Raw genomic sequence first — 22424 nt, 5'->3', positions numbered from 1 at the left:
AATCGGAAGATGGCCGTCCTTCTCATGAGGTCGTCCAGTCGAAAGCCGATTTTGGACGTCAACTGCTTTCCGTCGCAGGGACAGCCGAAGTTCACGGGGGCGTGTTGGAGGCATAGAGAAGGCAGGACTTGGGCGTGCCTAACACATGGATGTCCTCGACCCATAATGGGGGGGAAAAAAAAGGGCGTCCCTGACGAGCACTTGGACAACTTTACCTGGTCGTGTTTTTCTTATGACCAAGGCACAAAAAGGTGCCCAAACTGACCAGATGACCACCAGAGAGAATCGGGGATGACCTCCCCTTACTCCTCCAGTGGTCACTAACCCCTTCCCACCCTCAAAACAAATCTTTAAAAATATTTTGTGCCAGCCTCTATGCCAGCCTCAAATGTCATACTCAGGTCCATCACAGCAGTATGCAGGTCCCTGGCACAGTTTTAGTGGGTGTAGTGCACTAAAGACAGGCGGACCCAGGCCCCTTCCCCCCTACCTGTTACACTTGTGGTAGTAAATGTGAGCCCTCCAAAGCCCACCACAAACCCACTGTACCCACTTCTAGGTGCCCCCTTTCACCCGTAAGGGCTATGGTAGTGGTGTACAGTTGTGGGTAGTGGGTTTTGGAGGGCTCAGCACCCAAGGTAAGGGAGCTATGTACCTGGGAGCAATTTCTGAAGTCCACTGCAGTTGGTGTCCTGGCATGTCAGGGGGACCAGTGCACTACGAATGCTGGCTCCTCCCACGACCAAAGGGCTTGCATTTGGTCATTTCTGAGATGGGCGTCCTTGGTTTCCATTATCGCTGAAAATCAGAAACGACCAAGTCTAGGGACAACCATTTCTAAGGACGACCTAAATGTCAAGATTTGGGCGTCCCCAACCGTATTATTGAAATGAAAGATGGACGTCCATCTTGTTTCGATAATATGGGTTTCCCCACCTCTCCATCGGGACGTTTTGCAAGGACGTCCTCAGCAAAACTTGGGCATCCCTTTCGATTATGCCCTTCTATGTAACTTTGTAAGTCTTCTAAGTGCTTTGAAAATATGCCCATCTCATAATACTTCTGATGTGTCTACAGATGATTGTATTGTGTGTGCCACCTTCTGTAATAGTCATTTTGCTCTTAATAAAATACTTCAGCATTTTTCATTGATGTTTCTAATTACACAGGGGAATGATATGCACTGGTTAGCGTGTGCTTTATATGTGGCTTGCAGAAAGGCAGTACCAACTGTGAGTAGAGGAACAACTGAAGGAAATTATGTGTCCTTAACCAGAATTTTGAGGTGCTCAGAACAGAGGTAATCTATTTTGCTTTACAAATATCTTCATATTATAATGCAAAAATGTATCTTGCAGCAAGAAAAAAGGTTCTTAGTAGCTTTGGGAATTATTTTAAGAAAAGTGGTGGTGTCTAATAGCAGAAAGTTATGATTATTATTTAACTTATGAAGTAAAACAGTAATGACATTGCAAAAGGACAGTCCTTTGTAGATGTTGTCTTTTTCAATATATCATCATTTTATTATGCTAATAATCAGTTGGAAGACGTTTAATAGTTGAATTTGCCAGCCACCCATTGAGGATAGCTACAGGTAAAGTACAAAGCATAAAATAAAAATAAATATATATGGCATAATTAAAATGACATGACCGACAAAAATATAGGGCAGAATTACAACATGTCAATACTATTAGCAAAAAGCTTAGCACTTTGATAATGATTGAAGTTCCTTGTCATCAAGCAGATGAAGCCATTACTTATGGGTTGTGTCCATCAACCAGCAGGGGGAGATAGAGAGCACTCAACTTTTCACAGTGCCTCATGGTCAGCCAGCTCCACTGCCTCTTCAGTATTCTCTATCTCCCCAAGCAGGGTGGCTGCAGCTTCTTCGAGCTCCATCAAAAATCTGCCTGGGGGTGGCTCCTGGCTTGCCATTTGTTAGCCGGGGTGTTAGAGGCTATAGCAGCTTCACTTTGAAGGCACATAGGTTAGCCCTTTCCCTGCTTTACCCATACCCCCGTGGATGTGGACATATTAGTTTGCTTTTCCCTGTCCTTTCCCACTCAGTGGATACAGGCACATTGGTTTGCTTTTCCCTGTCCTTTCCCACTCATCTGAGCCTCCGGAGTTCTTATTACCTCTGCTTTCCTCACAGCGTTAAAAAAAAAAAAATGGAACAGAGCTTTTCCTTTGATTCTTCTATGGGACCGGAGCTGTGATACTTATGGTCCTCCCGCCGAAGCCATTCTACGGCCGATCTAGACCACTCCACAAAATAATTAAGCACCCCAACCCACCATCCCGTTTGCACTTGTACAAAAAAGCTCATGGCAAATGCAGACGCCTCTGATTCCAAATAAAACGAATCAAATTATCTTGCAAGCGAGATAGAAATGCCCTCGACAGATGCAAAGGGAGCACTTGGAGCAAATATACCAAGCAGGGGAGAACATTCATTTTAAGCGCAGCAATCCGCCCGAACCAAGAAAGACCAGCCGACTGCCAGCGATCCAAATCCCTCTGAATAACCTTCTGAAGAGCCGGGTAATTTAGCAGCAAATAACTCAGACACATTCCAAGGGATCTGAACCCCTAAACAGCTTATGTCCTTAGTAGACCACTTAAATGCAAAAGAGTTCTGTAACGTCTCCCTCAACCCAGGTGACACCTGAACCGCTATCCTTACGGACTTACTCGCATTCAACTTGTAGCCAGACACTTCCAAATAATCCACAATCTCCTTCATTAAGTTAGGAAGAGAAACCAGGGGCCGGGTCAAGGACAGGAGGACATCATCTGCAAATAGTGCGATCTTAAATTCCTTTCCACCCACCAACACACCCAAAATATCCACATTAGCTCGAATGGCTGCTGCCAAAGGTTCCATTGCCAAGGCAAAAAGAAGAGGAGACAGCGGACATCCCTGTCTAGTACCACGCTCCAAATTAAAAGCCCTCGAGAGACCCCCCATTGATTCTCACACTAGCCATAGGAGATTTATAAAACGCCTGAATCCAAGACCTATAAAATTGACCCACCCCAAATTTATTCAGAACCCTATCAAGATACCCCCAATGGACCCTGTCAAAGCCCTTTTCCGCATCCAGACCCAAGAAAACCATCGGCACCTCCTTCACTTGAGATGCATGAAGTAAATCCAAAGTTCTTCTAACGTTGTCTGTAGCCTGCTTCCCTGCCACAAACCCAACCTGGTCCGGATGGATCAAACTAGGGAGCACTATTGCCAGGCGATTAGCAAGCACCTTCGCCAATATTTTAACATCCGTGTTCAATATAGAAATGGGACGATGTGATGCACATTCTACACAATTTATTTTTTGATGCATCTTTGTTTTTCCCTCCCTGGCCTGAGTTTGTGTTACTGTGGACGCCTTACCTTACCCACCTCTCCCATACACAGTAAGACACATCACCATTAGTTCTCTTTAAAGATAGGCCCTTTCTGTGGTGTATTTTCACTTGTGCTTGTACCATGTTAATCTCTGCTACCCAAGCTGTGGTATGTGCTATTTGCTATCCCTCTGCTCCAGATCCCCCGATTGCACTGAAAGTAATGTCATTGTTACTACTCTTAACAAATAAACTGTTTATGTAGCACATGCCTAGGGAGTGTGCACCCTAAGTGCACAGTGTATCAGAGACTATACTCGGTATCCAGTTCCCCCTTGCTTTACTCCTCTCCCTCTTATGGTTTTATTTGTCCATGGCTTATTATCAACCCATCCCTATTTACTGGGGACAAGATCACTTTCTTCTCATGTCATTGCAGAAACCCAGAAAGCAAGACAACTTATTCCCATCCAGTTGTGTACACCTTGTGTATCGACATATCATAGCCCTGCCTCTAAAGTTCACTTTTGAACACAAGATCATTATGGGGTGAACACTACCTGATTAGGAATTTGATTTTCATGTGTAAGTTAGATTGCCTTGGTTTGACAGAAACCTTGCTTAATGGACGCTGAACTTTCTTACCTAATCCAGGGTTCACTTTAGGATTATCCCTATCTATTTGAACATTGTCCAGCTAGGAAAGGAGGCAGTCTAGCATTTTTGTACTCCTCAAAAGTTAATGTAGAATACATTACTACAATCACATAACTGGTCCAAAATAAAATTTGTTTGTGAAAAAGTGCTCAGAAATAACTTGGTGCCCAAAAGTGCATATTAAAAACATGCATATTTGCATCCTTATCTCAATCATTGCATCTTCCAAAATAATACACTACAATCTCAAGAATCTTGCAATATGACACAGTTCAGCAGGATAAATAGTACTTAGCTTGATATATAGTACTTAGCTTACTATATAGCAGATTATAATGAAGAAGGCGCTGTCAAAGGGTGTCCCAGTGTGAAGCATATGGGAACTTAAATATAGTCAGTCATAGTCATTTATGGTATGATTATTACTAGTGTCACTTCTGGATACATTCCTGCAAAATGGAAAAGGCCTATGTATGTCCTTGTATTAAAGACAATACTTTGTGATCCACTTGAGAACCGTGGTTTGGCTTCTTCCACTCTTGTAGTTTGCTTATATTAAAGACCCCAGATTTCATCTCTCTGTTCTAACTATTGTCCAGTTGCAAATCTTCCTTTAATGTCTAAAATCTTGGAAAACGTTGTATATAACCAACTGCCAGACTATCTTGAAAAACCAAATGTGCTCCACCCGCACCAGATGTGATTCCAGTTAGAGTTGTTTCAGTATTACTGTCTGAGTCTCAACTTTTATCCAGTATCATCTTGACCATGATAAATCTGTTCTGTTAGACTTGTCCACTATTTTTGATTTGGTAGACCATGTCCTATTACTGCAGAGACTTGAAGATATAGGGCTCTCAGGAACAGTGTTAGTATAGTTATACTTATCAGTACAGGCAATTTTTAATTCAATGGCACAATATATTATAATCTGCCTGTTATTTCACATGTGGAGTACCACATGGCTGCATTCTGGCCCCTGTGCTTTCTTTACTCGGTCTGATCCAATCTCTTGACCTCGTGTGTAACATAGTAACATACATAGTAACATAGTGCAGATGACGGCAGAAAAAGACCTGCATGGTCCATCCAGTCTGCCCAAGACAAACTCGTATGTACGTTGATGATGTATAAATTTTGGTCTATGTTGACTCTATTTTGCACTCAGAATTTCCAAGATCTTCTAAATAAACTATTTCTGAATGGTTGACATTCAATAAACTGAAACTCAGCCCTAATAAATCCAAGACAGTGTTTTCTCAAGAATGGGTCCATTCCTTTTTCAGTTCCCACAGCAGGTACTCCAGTACCATTTGTTTGGAGATAATTGCTCTTTCTGTTATGTCCCAAGGATCACTCCAGACACATGGGTTGCAACTATCCGCCAGCAGGTGGCGATAGACAGCTCTAATGAGATTTTCGCCTCATAGGCTCCTGCGCTTATCAACTAAGCCAATATTTTCTATCTCCAGCAGGCAGGATAGCAGCTTCTGTGTGCTGTAGTGACTACTGTGTGGCCTCCTGTCCTGGTTGCAGTTGAGTTTGGGGTTGAGAATATCCTGTGCCTCAGGTGTAAACCTAGTGGTCTAGGCCCCTCCCTGCTCCCCCGTTTCTACTTTCTACCTCTTTATCTCGGTTTTTCCCTTCTCTTTTTCTCCTGCCTCTATCTAAAAAAAAAGAAAAACCAAACCAGTGTGTTTCTTTTTGAGAGCGCTTGTGCTGTGGGAAGATTGTGAGGCTTCAGTGCCTTGGATGTCAAGAGACTGGCTGTTTTCTGTGAGTATATTTATTTGTCTGAGCCTATTAAGTCTTGTGCTCGCTGCTGGGTAAGCTCTCGGCTACCGGTTCCTGCACACTTTGCTTTACTTCTGTGGATATGCCACTTTGGTCGTCAGTATTCTGTCTCTGGGAGTTCAATCAGGCCCCATTCCGATGGAGATTTTGGCGGGCTCAGTACCATCAGCTCCTGCGCTCTGCAAGGCTTCGGCAGCTATTTTGTCAGCGGGTTCTTCGCGTGCTATGTCCTGAGATGTTGGTTTTGCGGGAGTAGAAGTTTCTGCCCTGCTGTTTTCGCCTGAATTTGTTCTTTTATTATATCAGGCCTTTCTATTAAAGTCAGCTCAAGTTGCCTCTCCTTCTTCCCCTCATGTTGCTTTTGAGGGGCAGCTTCCTAAGAAATGAAAACTTTCCGTTTTGCAGGATTTGGAGAATGTTCCTCCTTGGGACACAGAGGAGATTTTATCAGTGTATTCTGACTGTCCTAGTTCTGCAGATGGCCCTGACTTGGACATTTCAGAGACAGATGGGGTGATGATCCTACTGTAGCTAGGCTGGTTTTGAGAGCAGAGTTGCCTGTGGGCTTTAAACATTTCTTCTCACTCTTCTCAGCCCACTTGCCCTGTTCTATCTATTATGTAAGGTACTAAAAGACCTCCTCTATCTTTCCATATTCATGAGGCTATGCAGGGAGCTTATTGCAGCTCAGTGGGAGATCCCTGATTCTAACCTCTGGGTTGCTTGCGCTTTGTCCAAATTATATCCCCTTCCGTCTGATTTAGAGCAGTTTTCTCTGCCTAAGGTGGATGCCCTTATTATGGCAGTTACTAAATGTACCACTATCCCTGTTGAAAGTGGCACTGCATTAAAGGATATGCATGACCTCAGGCTTGAGGCTTTCTTGAAATTTGCCTTTCAACTAGCTGCATTAAATTATCAGGCAGCAATTTTTTCTTTTGTAGCCAGTGCTTCTTTGTCGTGGATTCAACAATTGTCCTTGTAGGACTCGCCTCCTGACGTTCTCCCTAACCTAGAGGTGAGTTGGTTCTATTTGCCAGACACACTTTGTGATATTCTCTGAGTGTCAGCTAACGGTATGACCTTGGCTTTTGGCAAGACGCTGGCCATGGTTGAGGCATTGGGCTGCTGATGCGGCATTCTACCAGGTCTTTGGCGACTTCTTTGGCAGAGTTTATGCCAATTTATGGCAGATATCTGTCTTGTCAGCGATGTGGTCATCTTCTCATACCTTTGTTAAGCATGTGTCTTCTTGAGCAGATGCTTCCTTCTGGGCCACGGATCTCACTGCAGGGATATCACAGTCCCTCCCCCTACGGATTGTTTTTGTACATTCCATTTGTCTGGACCAATCCTTGGGACGTAATGGAATGAAAAATTTAGTTAATTACCTGATAATTTTCTTTCCTTTAGTCCCAAAAGATCAGTCCAGAGCCCGAACTTCTGTGGTGGTTTCGGTTTTTCATGGTTCTGTGTGATTTTGGGTGTTTGTGTTGTTCTGGTTCTGTTATTTGTAAGGCACGAGTTTTGCCCTTTATTTCATAGTTATTTTTCTATTTAGAGACTGAAGTTTTTTTTCTCTGGAAGTCATTCTTTCACTGCTTTGTTATACTGGCTTGGTTGCTAAGTGCAGGAGTTTGAGGCACAACTCGGTTCTCTGTCTCCACCTGCTGGCGGATGGTCACAACCCATTTGTCTGGACTGATCCTTTGGGACTAAAGGAAAAAAAATTATCAGGTAATTAACTAATTTTTCCTTCTCTCAACTTCCAACTTCATATTTCACGTTTGATCAAACATTTTTTTTAAACTTCAGTTGATTTGATCAGCAAGACTTCTGTTCCACCAGTCAGTATTGTGTATTTTGGTACACTCCCAGATACTTTGAAGCATTGACTATTGTAATGCTTTGCTTTATGGTGTTTGAGCAACAGATCTCAAATGGTTGCAGCTGGTTCATAACACAGCAGTTAAACATTACCGGCTATAAGAAATTTGATCATGACACGCCTTTGTTTAAAACAAACTCATTGGCTCCCCCTATTACAAAATCACTTTTAAAGTTCTGATCTTTGTGCACAAGTTCACTACACTGGCTTACCTTTATTTTTGTCCCATTTATTGATTCCATATCAGTCTACTAGATCTTTGAGATCTTCCCAACAAGCTGCTATTGCCCAGCTATCATCAGATAATTCTGAATTGATTAGACGTACCATTTCAAGTGTCAAAGGACTGACACTTTGGATTGCTCTCTCCCTGCTCTTACAGCTTGAGTGCTCATTGCAGAAATCTAAATTGAGTTTGAAAACCTGCCTGTTCCTAGATATCCTCTGTCAGCCTTTCCCTAAGAAGGCTCAGGCATGGGAGATGGTGTTAGGGTTTCCTTTGGAGATATTTTGTTTCCCTTATTCCTACCTTTTTCTTTTCTTCTGTGTTTTTTTTTTTTTTTTTTTTTACTCTTACATTGTAAGCTGCTTAGAAGGCTAACTAATTAAACATGCTGTATTTTCATTAAAAAAATAAGAAGGGATTTTTGATTCATTTCCAGCACATCACTGAACTTATACCTGCAGGCTTCTCTGAGGTTATAAGATTTCCTGATAATGTCAGCTATGTTTTACAATAAAAGAGAGAAGCAGCTAAAGTGAGTTGTAACTTTTGCATAGGTTATGAATAGCTAGTCTCCGTCATATTTATATATTTGAAAATTAAACATTAATGTTATGGAAAATACAGTGACCCTGCTTTTCTACATTTTTTCCAGTTTAATTGAGTTTTTTAACAAGATGAAAAAATGGGAAGACATGGCAAACCTACCTCCAGAGTTTAGAGAACGTACAGAGAAACTAGAAAGAAATTTCACAGTTTCTGCTGTTATTTTTAAAAAGTATGGACCAATTTTCCGGGAAATTTTCAAGTACCCTCAAGATGACCCACCCCGTCAACAGAGAGGAAGAAAACAGAGGTATGTTCTTTACGCAGGTGATTTTTGTATTTGTTTACCCTGTTATCTATTGTACATGAATCTAGAGGTTTGTTATAGGTTCCACCAGAAGTAAATAGAAAACAGTAGATGTATTTATCTCTTACTTTAGGTCTTCTGCTATCCTCAAGGGGGGGAGGGGGCTTCTCCCCGTCTCCCCCCAGGTAGTCATGCCTCAGCTGTCAGATTTTCCTGTCCTAGTGAAAAACACACACAAGGGGTAATGATAATGAACAAGAGAGGAAAATAATACTTAGAATGCTTGGAATGCTCTCCCGTGGGAGGTGGTGGAAATGAAAACGGTAACGGAATTCAAACATGCGTGGGATAAGCATAAAGGAATCCTGTGCAGAAGGAATGGATCCTCAGGAGCTTAGTCAAGATCTGGAGGCGGGGCTGGTGGTTGGGAGGCGGGGATAGTGCTGGGCAGACTTATACGGTCTGTGCCCTGAAGAACACAGGTACAAATCAAAGTAGGGTATACACAAAATTAGCACATGAGTTATCTTGTTGGGCAGACTGGATGGACCGTGCAGGTCTTTTTCTGCCGTCATCTACTATGTTACTATAACCTCCTTCTAAAAAAAATATTTCCATTATCTCAAACATAACATTTTGTAATTGCGTTCATAACAAGCGATGGCAGCCAAGGAGTCATAAGCCACTTTCCATGTCTCCCTTTGGTTGTTATTGCTTATAGAGGAAGTTGTCTTGATCCTTTTTTTTATGCTAGTTGTACAGTTCAAGGGGGGAGGGGTGGGGGTTATTTTTGTTGTACACCAAATACAAAAATGCCATTTGCTTTGATTACATTCTATGTACTATGCTATGACAATAAAAATTATTTGAAACTAAACTGTGTTTTTCTCTTAAAGGCGTCAACCTTGTACAGTTGCTGAAGTTTTTCAGTTTTGCTGGGTGCTGTTTGTTCATGCAAAAGGTAAGCATGAATACCTTATTACATATTTCTTCTCTTCATGCCTTTTCCAGAAATGTATCTAAATAAGAAAATTGGCCTTGCTTACCAGTATGTTAATCTACTGTTACATTTCAGAAATTTATTTGTGACAGTTACCTGAGTTGTCGTACATATTTCCCTAATGACTAATAATTCACTCAAGTTACAATATTCAATTTGAAAATCTAAACACAGCCTCACACTTAACTGTGTATCTCTAGTGTAGAACACTCACTCTGCTAAGAAACCTGTAACTACTGTTTTCAATTAACGATGGAGAAAAAAGCCTGAATTGCCACCCAGCCAGCCCAACTCAGCAGGCTATAAGGCATAGGCTCAGCGTGCCATCATGTAGCTTAAAAAAAACTCCATCAAATTCTACTCATTTTAGTATCAAATAGAAAGTTTCTATCTCAATATTTAATCTTTTGGTTTCCAGTCATTTGTGTCTACCCTCCTATAGATCAATGATAGTTTATATAATGTACAATCCAAACATTCAATGCGGAGAACACCCCAGAAATCGCTTAGCTCAATCCTTATGTTTCAGTGATCCGGACTCAACGATGTCACCCGCTTCTTAACCCGACAGGTAATCCCCGTTTCGCTGTTGCTGCGTCAGGGGTTTTACTCTGTTGTCCACAATATCTCTCCAAATTTTATAACATCGAATCTATATGCTGCTGCTGCATCCTAAGAAATGACCGCAGATCATATATTTCCCTGTCAACAAGTGGGATGAATTGGCCACACAAGTGGGGTGCTGTCATCTGACTGCATCAATACAGATTCTCACAGAGCTCAGTAAAAGGATTTTTGTGAGCATGCATTGACTTCTGATACAGAAGGAGATGGAAATCTGATAGGTATCTGAAAAGTGAAAGAAAGAAAGAAAGAAAGGGGTTAGAAAGAGGATGAAATTCGAGTGGACAGAGAGCAGGAAAGAAAATAAGAGAGGAAAGAGCTAAAATGGAAAGATCAATATGTCAGAGTCAAGTGCAGTGAAGGAATGGAACGAGAGAGGAGAAAAGAAAAGAACAGCAGCTGCTTGAAGGAGAATTAACAGAAAGAGAGCCGGCGTCAGTCCGACTCAGATCCTTCCCTCTACCATCCGTGTCCTGCTCCTCTCAGACACTTCCTGTGCGCGAGGGAGGGACTCGTGAGTCGTGATGCAAGCAGTGCAAGGAATCTGAGCCCGGTCCAGCGTCAATCAGGCAGCTAGTTATTGTTGCAGGGCTTGCTCAAAATAGGCATGACAGTTTGGGGAGGGGGGAGAGGGAGAACTGAAAGTGGCATTGGGCTGGAGGGAGGCGTGCCATGGAACGGTGGGGTGGGAAGGGAGAGGACAGGAAGAGAGAGGACAGGAAGAGAGTGCAAATTAAAAAAAAATGTCGTCCCCGCCGGTTCAAGACTGTATAGGCGCCATGTCTAACATTAGTCCTGACCCTTGTTGTAGCTGATGAAGATCCCCAAGCTCCATCAGCTGAGGATCTATTCTGAAGGCAGCCAAAACTCCTTTCTACTAAGCTTGGCAGATGGCGGCAGCAGCATCCTTTTAGCCACTGACAACTAAGCATGCATGGGGTGCCGGCATCAGCCTGCTAAGCTTGGTAAAAGGGAATTCTGGCCATCTTCAGAGGAAGTCTTCAGCTGACAGAGCTTGGGGATCCTCATGAGCCAAAGTATATTTTGAGTTGGGAGGTGCCAGGAGAGGAAGGGGAGGGGGCAGAGAGAAAAGTTTTGTGTGCTACCCACTTTGGGCTCAGGCCCACCCAAAATTGGCTGTCTGGCTACGCCACTGCCTCAGCTGTGGAGTTCCTCACTTCTGTGACTGCTTGTAAACAGAGAAAGTGATTGATTACTTGTATGGAGTTCTCTATAGAAAATTAGAATAAATCAGGCGTGCTTGGACTCCCACTTTTTAGGGGAGAATTGACTCATAGTTTGTATATTAGACTGCTATCCTTCTGTTTTTTGTGTTGTGTTTTGCTTTTGTTTTTGTTTTGTTTTTTTAGTTCAGAGAACCAGCAGTATTGGATGATGTTACTCCATTTATATGTCTAATTTTTCGTGTTGTCTGTAAAGAACTCCCATTACAGATAAGTTGTATTATTTTTTTTCTTCCTCTCCTTTTGAATACTTCATTCTACCAAACTGTTTTCCCCTGATGGTTGTGTTGGGTTCTGCAAATAATACCTCGGTTATGCAGTCCCTTCTGACAGCAAATGTTACCCCTGCTTTGTGCAAACATTTTTTCTTTTCATACCCACTCCATCACAGTAACAAACACGACTCTCTTTACGGCATCTAAACAGTGCTGTTATGATGGTTAGGAGACAAGAGCCACAATGCATAATCGAATTAGCTGTCATGTATCACTGTTTACTGTACTAAATAATGATGAGTATGTAATAATTAATAGAGCATTATCCCCATGAAGTGAGTTGATCAACTCTAAGGTGGATAAGTTCCTCCAAATTCAAAGGTGATTAAAATATCACCACTAAATATTTAATGTTACTTATGTTTAATCTGTGGTTAAAGTATTTATTTATTTATTTATTTATTTATATATAGCATTTGTATCCCACATTTTCCCACCGATTTGCAGGCTCAATGTGGCTTACATTTGCCATAATGGCGGTTGCCATTTCCGGGTAACAGAATTACAAAAGGCATTGCATTAAGGTGCATACATACATGGTAAAGAAGAATGCGTTATAGTATTGCATATTAGTTCCTGAGTGATAGATTGGATTGTAACATACATTAGGTCATCGACTATAGAGAGACCATAATTGACATAAGGATTAAAGTGGTAGTGCTTGATCATTATTAACAAAGAGGTTATTCATTCAGTTGATAAAGAGTTCGGTTTTCTAGTTCATGTGCAGTCTTATTAGTTAGTATTGAGGATGGATGTTATTGGTATGCCTTCTTGAACAGTTCAGTTTTCAGTAGCCTTCGGAAGATAGTTAGGTCTTGCGTTGTTTTTATGGCCTTCAGTAGTGCGTTCCATAGTTGTGTGCAGATGTAGGAGAAACTGGTTGCGTATGTGGATTTATATTTTAGCCCTTTACAGTTTGTGTGGTGGAGATTGATGAATGAGCATGCTGATCTTTTTGCGTTCCTAGTAGGCAAGTCTGTAAGGTCTGACATATAGGCCGGGGCTTCCCCGTGAATGATTTTGTGGACCAGGGTGCAAACTTTAAACGCAATTCATTCTTTTAATGGAAGCCAGCGCAGTTTTTCTTTTAGGGGCTTGGTGCTTTCGTATTTTGCTTTCCCAAATATGAGTCTGGCTGCTGTGTTTTGGGTGGTTTGAAGCTTCTTAATGATTTGTTCTTTGCATCCGGCATAAATGGCATTGCAGTAATCTAGATGGCTTAGTACCATTGATTGTACTAGGCTGCGGAATACTTCCCTTGGGAAGAAAGGTTTGATCCTTTTAAGTTTCCACATTGAGTAGAACATTTTCTTTGCGGTATTTTTCGCATGGTCTTCGAGTGTGAGATTTCGGTCAATTGTGACTCCCAGAATTTTCAGACTGCCTGAGACCAGAAGGGTATAGTCCAGTGGTGTGCTGGAGCCGGCTCGCACCGGCTCACAAGAGCCGGTTGTTAAATTTTCTTCCGGCTTGCGAGCCGGTTGTTGAAAATAGCGAGCCGGCTCTGGCTCTCCTCCCTTCCTCTGGATCCGCCTCACCGCCCGCTTATTTTTTGAATTCTTCGGGGCAGGCAGTCTTGCCTGCCCGCTTCCAGCACTGACTGTCCTCCCTTGCCGATTCGCCCTTTAAAAATGGCCGCCGAAACTTCGGTGGCCATTTTGAAGCGCGAGTCGGCAAGGGAGGACAGTCGGCGCTGGAAGCGGGCAGGCAAGACTGCCTGCCCCGAAGAATTCAAAAAAACAAGCGGGCGGTGAGGGACCGGATCGGGAGGGTGGGAGGGAGGAGAAGAATTCACGAAACAACTCGGGAGGGGGTGGTAGTGGGGAAAAGGGAGTCGCTGCTGGGCATGGGTGGATGGAGGTAGTCCCTGGGTATGGGTGCATGCAGGGGAGAGGAGGATACACTGCTGGACATCTGGGTGCATGCAGGGCAGGGCAGAGGAGGGTCACTGGGTATGGGTGCATGCAGGGCAGGGGAGAGGAGGGTCACTGCTGGACATCTGGGTGCATGCAGGGCAGAGGAGGGTCACTGCTGGACATCTGGGTGCATGCAGGGCAGAGGAGGGTCGCTGGGTATGGGTGCATGCAGGGCAGGGGAGAGGAGGGGAGAGAGAAGAAATGCTGGACATGGATGGAGGGGAGAGAAGAGTGAGGAAGGAGATGAGATGAGGGAAAAGGAAGAGAGGAGAAAAAACTGCACATGGATGAAGAAAATAGGCAGAAGCTGAGGACCAGAAATGAAGAAGAAAGGAGGAAAGAAATAAATGGAAAGGAAGCCCTGGAAACGGAGTTAAGAGGACAGATAGCAGCAGAATCGGATACTGGGCCAGCATGATCAGAAAAACAGTCACCAGACGACAAAAGTAGAAAAAAAATCATTTTATTTTCATTATAGTGTTTGGAATATGTTCACTTTGAGAATCAGGTGCTCAACATTAAAAGTTTATATTTATTTACTTATTTATGGAATTTTATCCCACATTAAACATGAATTAGATTGGAACCTGGGATCATTTAAATTTTTTTCCTGGAGAGAGTAATGCATTGCCCCCCCCCCCCCCCCCCCGGCTATAGCCAGCTCTGCAATTTTGGGGGGGCGTCGAGGTGGACGGGGGGCGCAGTGGTGGACGGGGAGGGGGCGCCGAGGTGGACTGGGGAGAGAGCCTGTTGTTAAAAATTTACCAGCACACCACTGGTGTAGTCTAGGGTGTTTATAGTATTGGGTTTGTTTGTGTTATATTGTGAGGATAGGATGAGGCATTTTGTCTTTTCTGTGTTTAGCTTTAGTTGGAATGCGTCCGCCTGTGAGTTCATTATTTGGAGGCTGTGTTTGATTTCATTTGTGATTTCGGTTATATCGTGTTTGAATGGGATGTATATCGTGACATCGTCTGCATAGATGTTCGGGTTGAATCCTTGGTTGGATAGCGATTTGGCTAAAGGTGTCATCATTAAGTTAAAAAGGGTTGGTGAGAGCAGTGATCCTTGTGGTACTCCGCATTCAGGTTTCCATGGTGTCGATGTTTTTGATTTTGAAATCACTTGGTATGTTCTTGTTGTTAAGAAGCCTTGAAACCAACTTAGTACGTTTCCTCCAATCCCGAAGTAGTCTAGGATGTTGGAGAGTATTTGGTGGCTAACCATGTCAAACGCGCTGGACATGTCAAATTGTAGGAGCAGTACATTGTTCCCGGTTGCAATCAATTGTTTGAATTTGGTTATGAGGGTGGTTAGCACTGTTTCAATGCTATGGTTGGATCGAAATCCTAACTGTGATTCGTGCAGTATTGTGAATTTGTTTAGGTAGTTAATAAGTTGTTTGGTTACCATACTTTCCATTAGTTTGACTATCAGGGGGATGGATGCTACTGGTCGATAGTTGGATTGTTACAGTAAAGTGAGATCTGTAGATTATTGCTAGGCCGCCTCCTCTTTTTTTCTTTCCTTGTCCAATGGGTAATTTTGTAGCCTGGGGGGCAGAGTTCCAGAATTATGGGGTCCTTGTGGTCATGGATCCAGGTTTCGCTGATAAATAGTAGGTCGAGATTGTCTGCTGTGATCCAGTCTGTTATAGTTATTGTTTTATTCACTATTGATCTGGCATTTGTGTATCCCGCTAGAAGTTTTTGGTATGGATCCGTGTTTGATGATGTGTGGATTTTTATTAGTCGTAGGACCTTTATTTTTCTTCTGTTGTGGTTGTCTGCATGTTGGTGTTTTTTCGTTGTTGGAATTCTTGTCAATTTGGTAAGGTGTTTTGTGTTCTATCAATCTTTAGTGTGTTTGTAATATGGGTATCATGTTGTTTTCAGTGAGTGGAGTAGTTGGAATTATGAGAGTCAGTATTAAGGAATAGTTTAGTAGGATCAGTTTAAAGGTAGTCATTTAGATTTAAGTTCTTGTGGCATCCTGTGATAGTGCACATTAGGTTTTTGTGACTGCACGAAAAGATACAAGTTAAGATTTGCCAGGATACAAATTCTTGGGGATTAAGTTTTTTAATTCCCACTTCTACAATTAATTTACAAATAAGCTTTCTGAAATTGTAAACATTGTAAACAAAAGATGTTCGCTTATTGAGGAGAGAGAGCCAAACAAAATCATCTGCTTGTAAATGACTGTCGTGAGGCTAGCAAATTCTGAGAGTTGGTATCTAGGGAAAGTTGAATGGGTGGGAGTGTGTTACATTGATAATATAAACCAGTATCTGTTGAAATCGTGATTGATTTATAAATATCCATACTGAATATCTATCTTGGCAGCACAAACTAAAATGTTTATTTTAGATTTGTAGAAGAGTTTTGTGGCACCAGATGATTTTATTTATTTATTTTTTTTAGATGTGTGTGTTATAGAAACAAAGGGCTCAATGGCCCAGCCACTCTGCCCTTTTCACAGTAACCACTAACTCCTCCTTTTCCTAAGGGATCCAACGTGTCTGTCCCATGCTTTCTTTAATTCCGACACAGTCTTTGTCTCCATGACCTCCACCGGGAGGCCATTCCACGCATCCACCACCCTTTCCATGAAAGAGTAATTTCTTAGATTCTTCCTAAGTCTGTTTCCTCTTAACTTCATCCTATTCTCTCTCCTTCCAGAGTTTTTTTATTTGAAAAAGGTTCACCTCCTGTACATTAACGCCACTGAGGTATTTAAATGTTTCTCTCATATTTCCTCTCTCCCGCCTTTCTTCCAGCATATACATGTTGAGGTTCATGAGCCTATTACATATGTTTTATGACCGAGACCACTTACCGACTCCATCCTATTTATATCTTTCCGTGGCTGCGGTCTCCAGAATTACACACAGTACTCTTAAGTGGGGCCTCACCAGAGACTTAATTCAAGGGCATTATCACCTCTTTTTTTTTTTCCTGCTAGTCATCCCTCTCCTTAAGTACCAAGGCATCCTTCTGGCTTTGACCATCGCCTTTTCTACCTGTTTGGCCACCTTAAGGTCATCAGACACAATCACCCCCAAGTCCTGCTCTTCTTTTGTACACAAGAGCACTTCACCCCCTATATTGTATTGTACCCTTGGATTCTTGTAACCGAAGTGCATGACCCTGCATTTCTTAGCTTTAAATCTTAGTTGCCAATTTTCAGCCCATTCTTCAAACTTCGCTAGATCCTTCTTTATGCCATCCACTCCCTCTGGGGTGTTCACCCTATTACAGAGTTTGGTATCATCCACAAAGAGACAAACCTTACCAGACAGCCCTTCAGCAATATCTCTCACAAAGATGTTAAAAGATTTGGCCCTAGGACCGATCTCTGCGGTACACCACTGGTAACATCCTTTTCCTTGGAGCAAGCTCCATTTACCACTACCCTCTGTCTCCATCCATTTATCAGTTTTTAACCCAGTCAGTTACTTTAGATTCCATACTGAGGGCACTTGGTTTATTAATCAGTCGCCTGAGCGGAACTGTGTCAAAGTCTTTGTTAAAATTTAAGTACACCACATCTAGCGCCCCTCTCACATCCAATTGTTTTGTCACCCAGTCAAAGAAGCCAATCAGATTTGTCTGACACGACCTGCCTCTAGTGAAGCCATGCTGCCTCTCTGGTCCTGCAGGCCATTCGAATCAAGAAGCCTCACGATCCTCCGCTTTAGAAGTGTTTCCATTAGTTTACTCACCACCAAGGTCAGACTGACAGGTCTTTAAGTCTCAATCTCCTCCTTCCGCTCTTGTGCAAAGGGATCACATCCACCCTTCTCCAGTCTTCTAAACTAGGTCTAAACAATTTAACTAGTTGCACATGAAACTCATAAACTAGCAAGCAACCGTAAGATGCATATCAAAACACTTCAATCTTTATTAAATGTTTAACATATCAAAAAGTATTCTAATAATAATATTATCCTATCACTTGCACTCAATCTCATTCACACCTCATATACACTATATAAAATGACATCATATAGCAGGGTGGACATATATCAAATACATCAGCCACTACATAAAGAAATGCAGCAGTCCCAAGCTTCTTATCATCAACAGATTAAAGCTCACCATATCACCTGTAGGTGGAATTTGTCATAACTTGTAGATGGCACTGTGCACTTCAAGATAGTTCAACAAGCACAGTGTGCCAAAATGAAGACAATTCAGAGATATCCACAACCATAGGAACTGGAGCGAAGCTTGATAACAGTCACACAAATAGCTGCAATATCAATAGTAGTGCTTAACCACTTGGGACACAATCTTCTTTACTGTGTCCTCCACACTGCTGTGCAATTTAAGTCCACTAAAAGTGAATTCGGGAAGAACCCGACAAGATCATGTTTCGCTATCCATAGCGTCTTCAAGGGTCTTTCACTAGCTACCGACGGTAGTCAGGACCTCATCTCAGCGAGCAGCCGATGGAAACGTCAAACAAGACACCCACACTTGCGTACTCATTAATCATTAATATCTTGAAGTGCACAGTGCCATCTATAAGGTATGACAAATTCCACCTACAGGTGATATGGCGGGCTTTAATCTGTTGATGATAAGGTGTGAATGAGATTGAGTGCAAGTGATAGGATAATATTATTATTAGAATACTTTTTTATATGTTAAACATTTAATAAAGATTGAAGTGTTTTGATATGCATCTTACGGTTGCTTGCTAGTTTGAGTTTCATGTGCAACTAGTTATCAATAGAAATCAAACAAAATAAAACATGGAAAAGAAAATAAGATGATACCTTTTTATTGGACATAACTTAATACATTTCTTGATTAGCTTTCGAAGGTCGCCCTTCTTCCTCAGATCGGAAATAAGCAAATGTGCTAGCTGACAGTGTATATAAGTGAAAACATTCAAGCATTACTATGACAGTCTGACAGGGTGGGAGGATGGGGGTGGGTAGGAGGTATGCATATCATTGATATTCTAACAGGATGGGTGTGGATAGGTGAGGGGAGGGTGATCAACAGAGACATACAGCTTTATGGTTTATAATGGGCTAGGAACCCCAGATCCTTGTTAAGTCCTTTCTGTTGGGTGTTAAAATATTCAATCATTCTGACTTCAAAGGTCTTACGTTCTTGTATGGTTTTAAAGTTACCTTTCAGGATATGTGCAACTAGTTAAATTGTTTAGACCTGGTTTAGAACTATATATATATATATATATATATATATATATATATGTCTTTTTTTTTCTGGTATGTGGTGATCATGGTGTGCAGTGAACCAGCTGTGTGCTAAGCATATCACGTTAGTTCACGTCTTTGATAATCAGTTCATAATTCATTTCACTCTGCATTTTTAGCTGACAATGGTTATGGGCCCAAGATATGAGAAAGTGAGATGCTGTGTGATCAAGATATTGGGATGTGTACTTGAATTAAACTACAGCCCATCAACAGATTGTCCTTGCAAACAGTCTTGCCGTTCAGCCACAGGGTTACCAGATAGCTCCAGATTAGGGATGACAGACTGAGCCAGAAAAATGGTTGATAGTGGGATCAGGCAACCCTCAGGGGGAGGAATGCTGGCTTCGGCCTAACCCCTGGTAAGCCTTTCCTCAGCTGAGAGGTGCCCAGGTCTACCACCAGCTGCCTTTCAAGGTGCTGTGGAGGACTTGCAGCTCATCTGCATATCCTTACAGCCTTTTCCGGGGTGACACCCAGGTCCACTCCGATCCACTCAAGGCCTCCGCTCTAGGTGCCGCGCGCCAGGCATTTTTCTCTTTACATCTAATCTTCTTCCCAGTTGCTAAAGTACCTCAGTCGTTTATGGCCCCTATTCACATTCTCTTCCTAGCCCTGTCCCTTCCTAATCTTTTCCCTCACCCCCTACCTCTCTCCGCTACAAGAACTCACTGCCCATCTATCGACTTCATCACCTCACCTCTCCTACCCTCTTCCTCCCTCTTGGCTTTTAATCTCCGTCTCTTTCTTCCCTCCATTTTGCTTTCCCCATTCCACCTAAATACCTCTCACCTTCGTGGCCACACCTCTCCTACTCTCCTCCGCTCTCTTTTACTCCTTCTCTTACACTCAGCCGATGACATCAATCCCAATCCTGGCCCCCCTCACCAACTATTATCCCAACTCTACAGATCTCACCGCGACCTCTCTAACCTCATCTCTCTTTCTGTACTCCCTTCCTCTTCTCTGCCCTTCTCTTGCGCCCTATGGAATGCCCGCTCTATCTGTAACAAACTCCCGTATATCCAGGACTTCTTTATCTCGCGTCACCTCCATCTGCTCGCCATAACAGAAACCTGGCTCTGCCCTGATGACTCTCCTTCAGTCGCAGCCCTGTGCCATGGCGGTTATCTATTTTCACATACTCCTCGCCCTGCTGGTCGTGGGGGCGGTGTTGGACTACTTCTCTCTCCCTCCTCCAGATTTCAACACCAATCTCACTGTTTTTCCTCCTTTGAAGTCCACTCTCTCTGCCTTTTCTCTCCTCTGCCTCTTCGAATAGCGGTCATTTATCGTCCCCCTGATAAGTCCCTTTCATCCTTTCTCAGTGACTTTGATGCCTGGCTTGCCTTCTTCCATGATCCTTCCTCCCCCTCTCTCATCCTTGGTGACTTTAATATTCCTGCTAATGATCCTTCCAACTCTTATATTTCCAAGTTACTCGCTTTAACGTCCTCCTTTAATCTCCAGCTATGCTCCACCTCCCCCACTCATCAAAATGGTCACTGTCTTGATCTCATCTTCTCCTCCAACTGTTCACCCTCTAGTTTCCTTGCCTCTGATCTTCCCCTCTCTGATCACCATCTTATAACTTTCATACTCAAATCTCCTCCCTCCCAGTCCCGTCCTATCTTATCTAATTTATCTAGGAATCTTCACGATATTGACCCTTCATCTCTATCCTCCCATGTTTCAAACCTCCTCTCTACTGTGGCACCATCCACGTCTGTCAACGAGGCTGTTTCTTCTTACAACAATACTCTATCCTCTGCCTTAGACACTCTTGCATCTTTGATGACCCGCCCTATAAGGCGTACAAAACCCCAACCTTGGCTGACTTCTAATATCCGCTACCTAAGTTCCTGTACCCGCTCCGCCAAACACCTCTGGCGGAAATCTCGGGCCCTTGCTGATTTCTTACACTTTAAGTTCATGCTGACCTCCTTCCAATCTGCTCTTTTACGTGCCAAACAGGATTATTATATCCAACTGACCAACTCTCTTGGCTCTAACCCTCGACTTCTCTTCACCACATTGAACTCTCTCCTCAAGGTGCCCCTCCCCCAACTCCCCCTTCATTATCTCCTCAGACCCTTGCTGAATTCTTTCATGACAAGGTTCAAAAGATAAACCTTGCATTCTCTACCTCACCACCTCTCCCTCCACTAGTCCATTCTCCTCTCTCTCCTTCCCTTCATTCCCTTTCCTCCTTTCCTGAAGTTACTATTGAGGAAACTACACTTCTCCTTTCTTCCTCAAAATGTAGCACCTGTTCCTCTGATCCCATTACCACCCACCTTCTTAATGCCATCTCTCCTGCTCTTATTCCTTTTATCTGTCACATTCTCAACCTCTCACTTTCCACTGCGACTGTCCCTGCTGCCTTTAAACATGCTGTGGTCACACCTCTCCTTAAGAAGCCTTCACTCGACCCTACTTGTCCCTCTAATTACCGACCCATCTCCCTCCTTCCTTTTCTCTCCAAATTACTTGAGCGTGCTGTTCACCGCCGCTGCCTTGATTTTCTCTCCTCACATGCTATTCTTGACCCACTACAATCTGGTTTTTGCCCTCTCCACTCAACCGAATCTGTGCTTACTAAAGTCTCCAATGACCTTTTACTTGCTAAATCCAGAGGTCAATATTCCATCCTCATTCTTCTTGATCTTTCCGCTGTTTTGACACTGTCGATCACAGCATACTTCTCGATACCCTGTCCTCACTTGGATTCCAGGGCTCTGTCCTTTTCTGGTTCTCTTCCTACCTCTCCGTCCGCACCTTTAGTGTTCACTCTGGTGGATCCTCCTCTATTTCTATCCCTCTACCTGTCAGCGTACCTCAGGGTTCTGTTCTTGGTCCCCTCCTCTTTTCTATCTACACTTCTTCCCTTGGTTCATTAATCTCATCCCATGGCTTTTCCTACCATCTCTATGCTGATGACTCCCAAATCTACCTTTCTACCCCTGATATCTCACCTTGCATCCAAACCAAAGTTTCAGCGTGCTTGTCTGACATTGCTGTCTGGATGTCTCAACGCCACCTGAAATTAAATATGACCAAAACCGAGCTTATTTCCCCCCCCCCCCCCCAAACCCACCTCCCCGCTCCCCCCGTTTTCTATTTCTGTTGATGGCTCTCTCATTCTCCCTGTCTCCTCAGCTCGAAACCTTGGGGTCATCTTTGACTCTTCTCTCTCCTTCTCTGCTCATATCCAGCAGATTGCCAAGACCTGTCGTTTCTTTCTTTACAACATCCGTAAAATCCGCCCCTTTCTTTCCGAGCACTCTACCAAAACCCTCATCCACACCCTTGTCACCTCTCGTTTAGACTACGGCAATCTGCTTCTTGCTGGCCTCCCAC

The 22424-nt window shown here is 43.0% G+C and overlaps 1 protein-coding gene across 1 annotated transcript in view; it reads left to right on the top strand.

Moving 5' to 3' along the window:
- Positions 1 to 22424, top strand: part of RBL2 (RB transcriptional corepressor like 2) — a 201350-nt gene that overhangs the window by 15013 nt on the left and 163913 nt on the right. Inside the window, 3 exon segments of the mRNA XM_030204318.1 lie at positions 1170 to 1300; positions 8572 to 8772; positions 9666 to 9730. Of these exon segments, the coding sequence (XP_030060178.1) occupies positions 1170 to 1300; positions 8572 to 8772; positions 9666 to 9730 (397 nt within the window).

Source organism: Microcaecilia unicolor, chromosome 5, assembly GCF_901765095.1.
Source record: "Microcaecilia unicolor chromosome 5, aMicUni1.1, whole genome shotgun sequence".
Lineage (NCBI taxonomy): Eukaryota > Metazoa > Chordata > Amphibia > Gymnophiona > Siphonopidae > Microcaecilia > Microcaecilia unicolor.
This window is presented reverse-complemented; position numbering and strand designations above follow the sequence as displayed.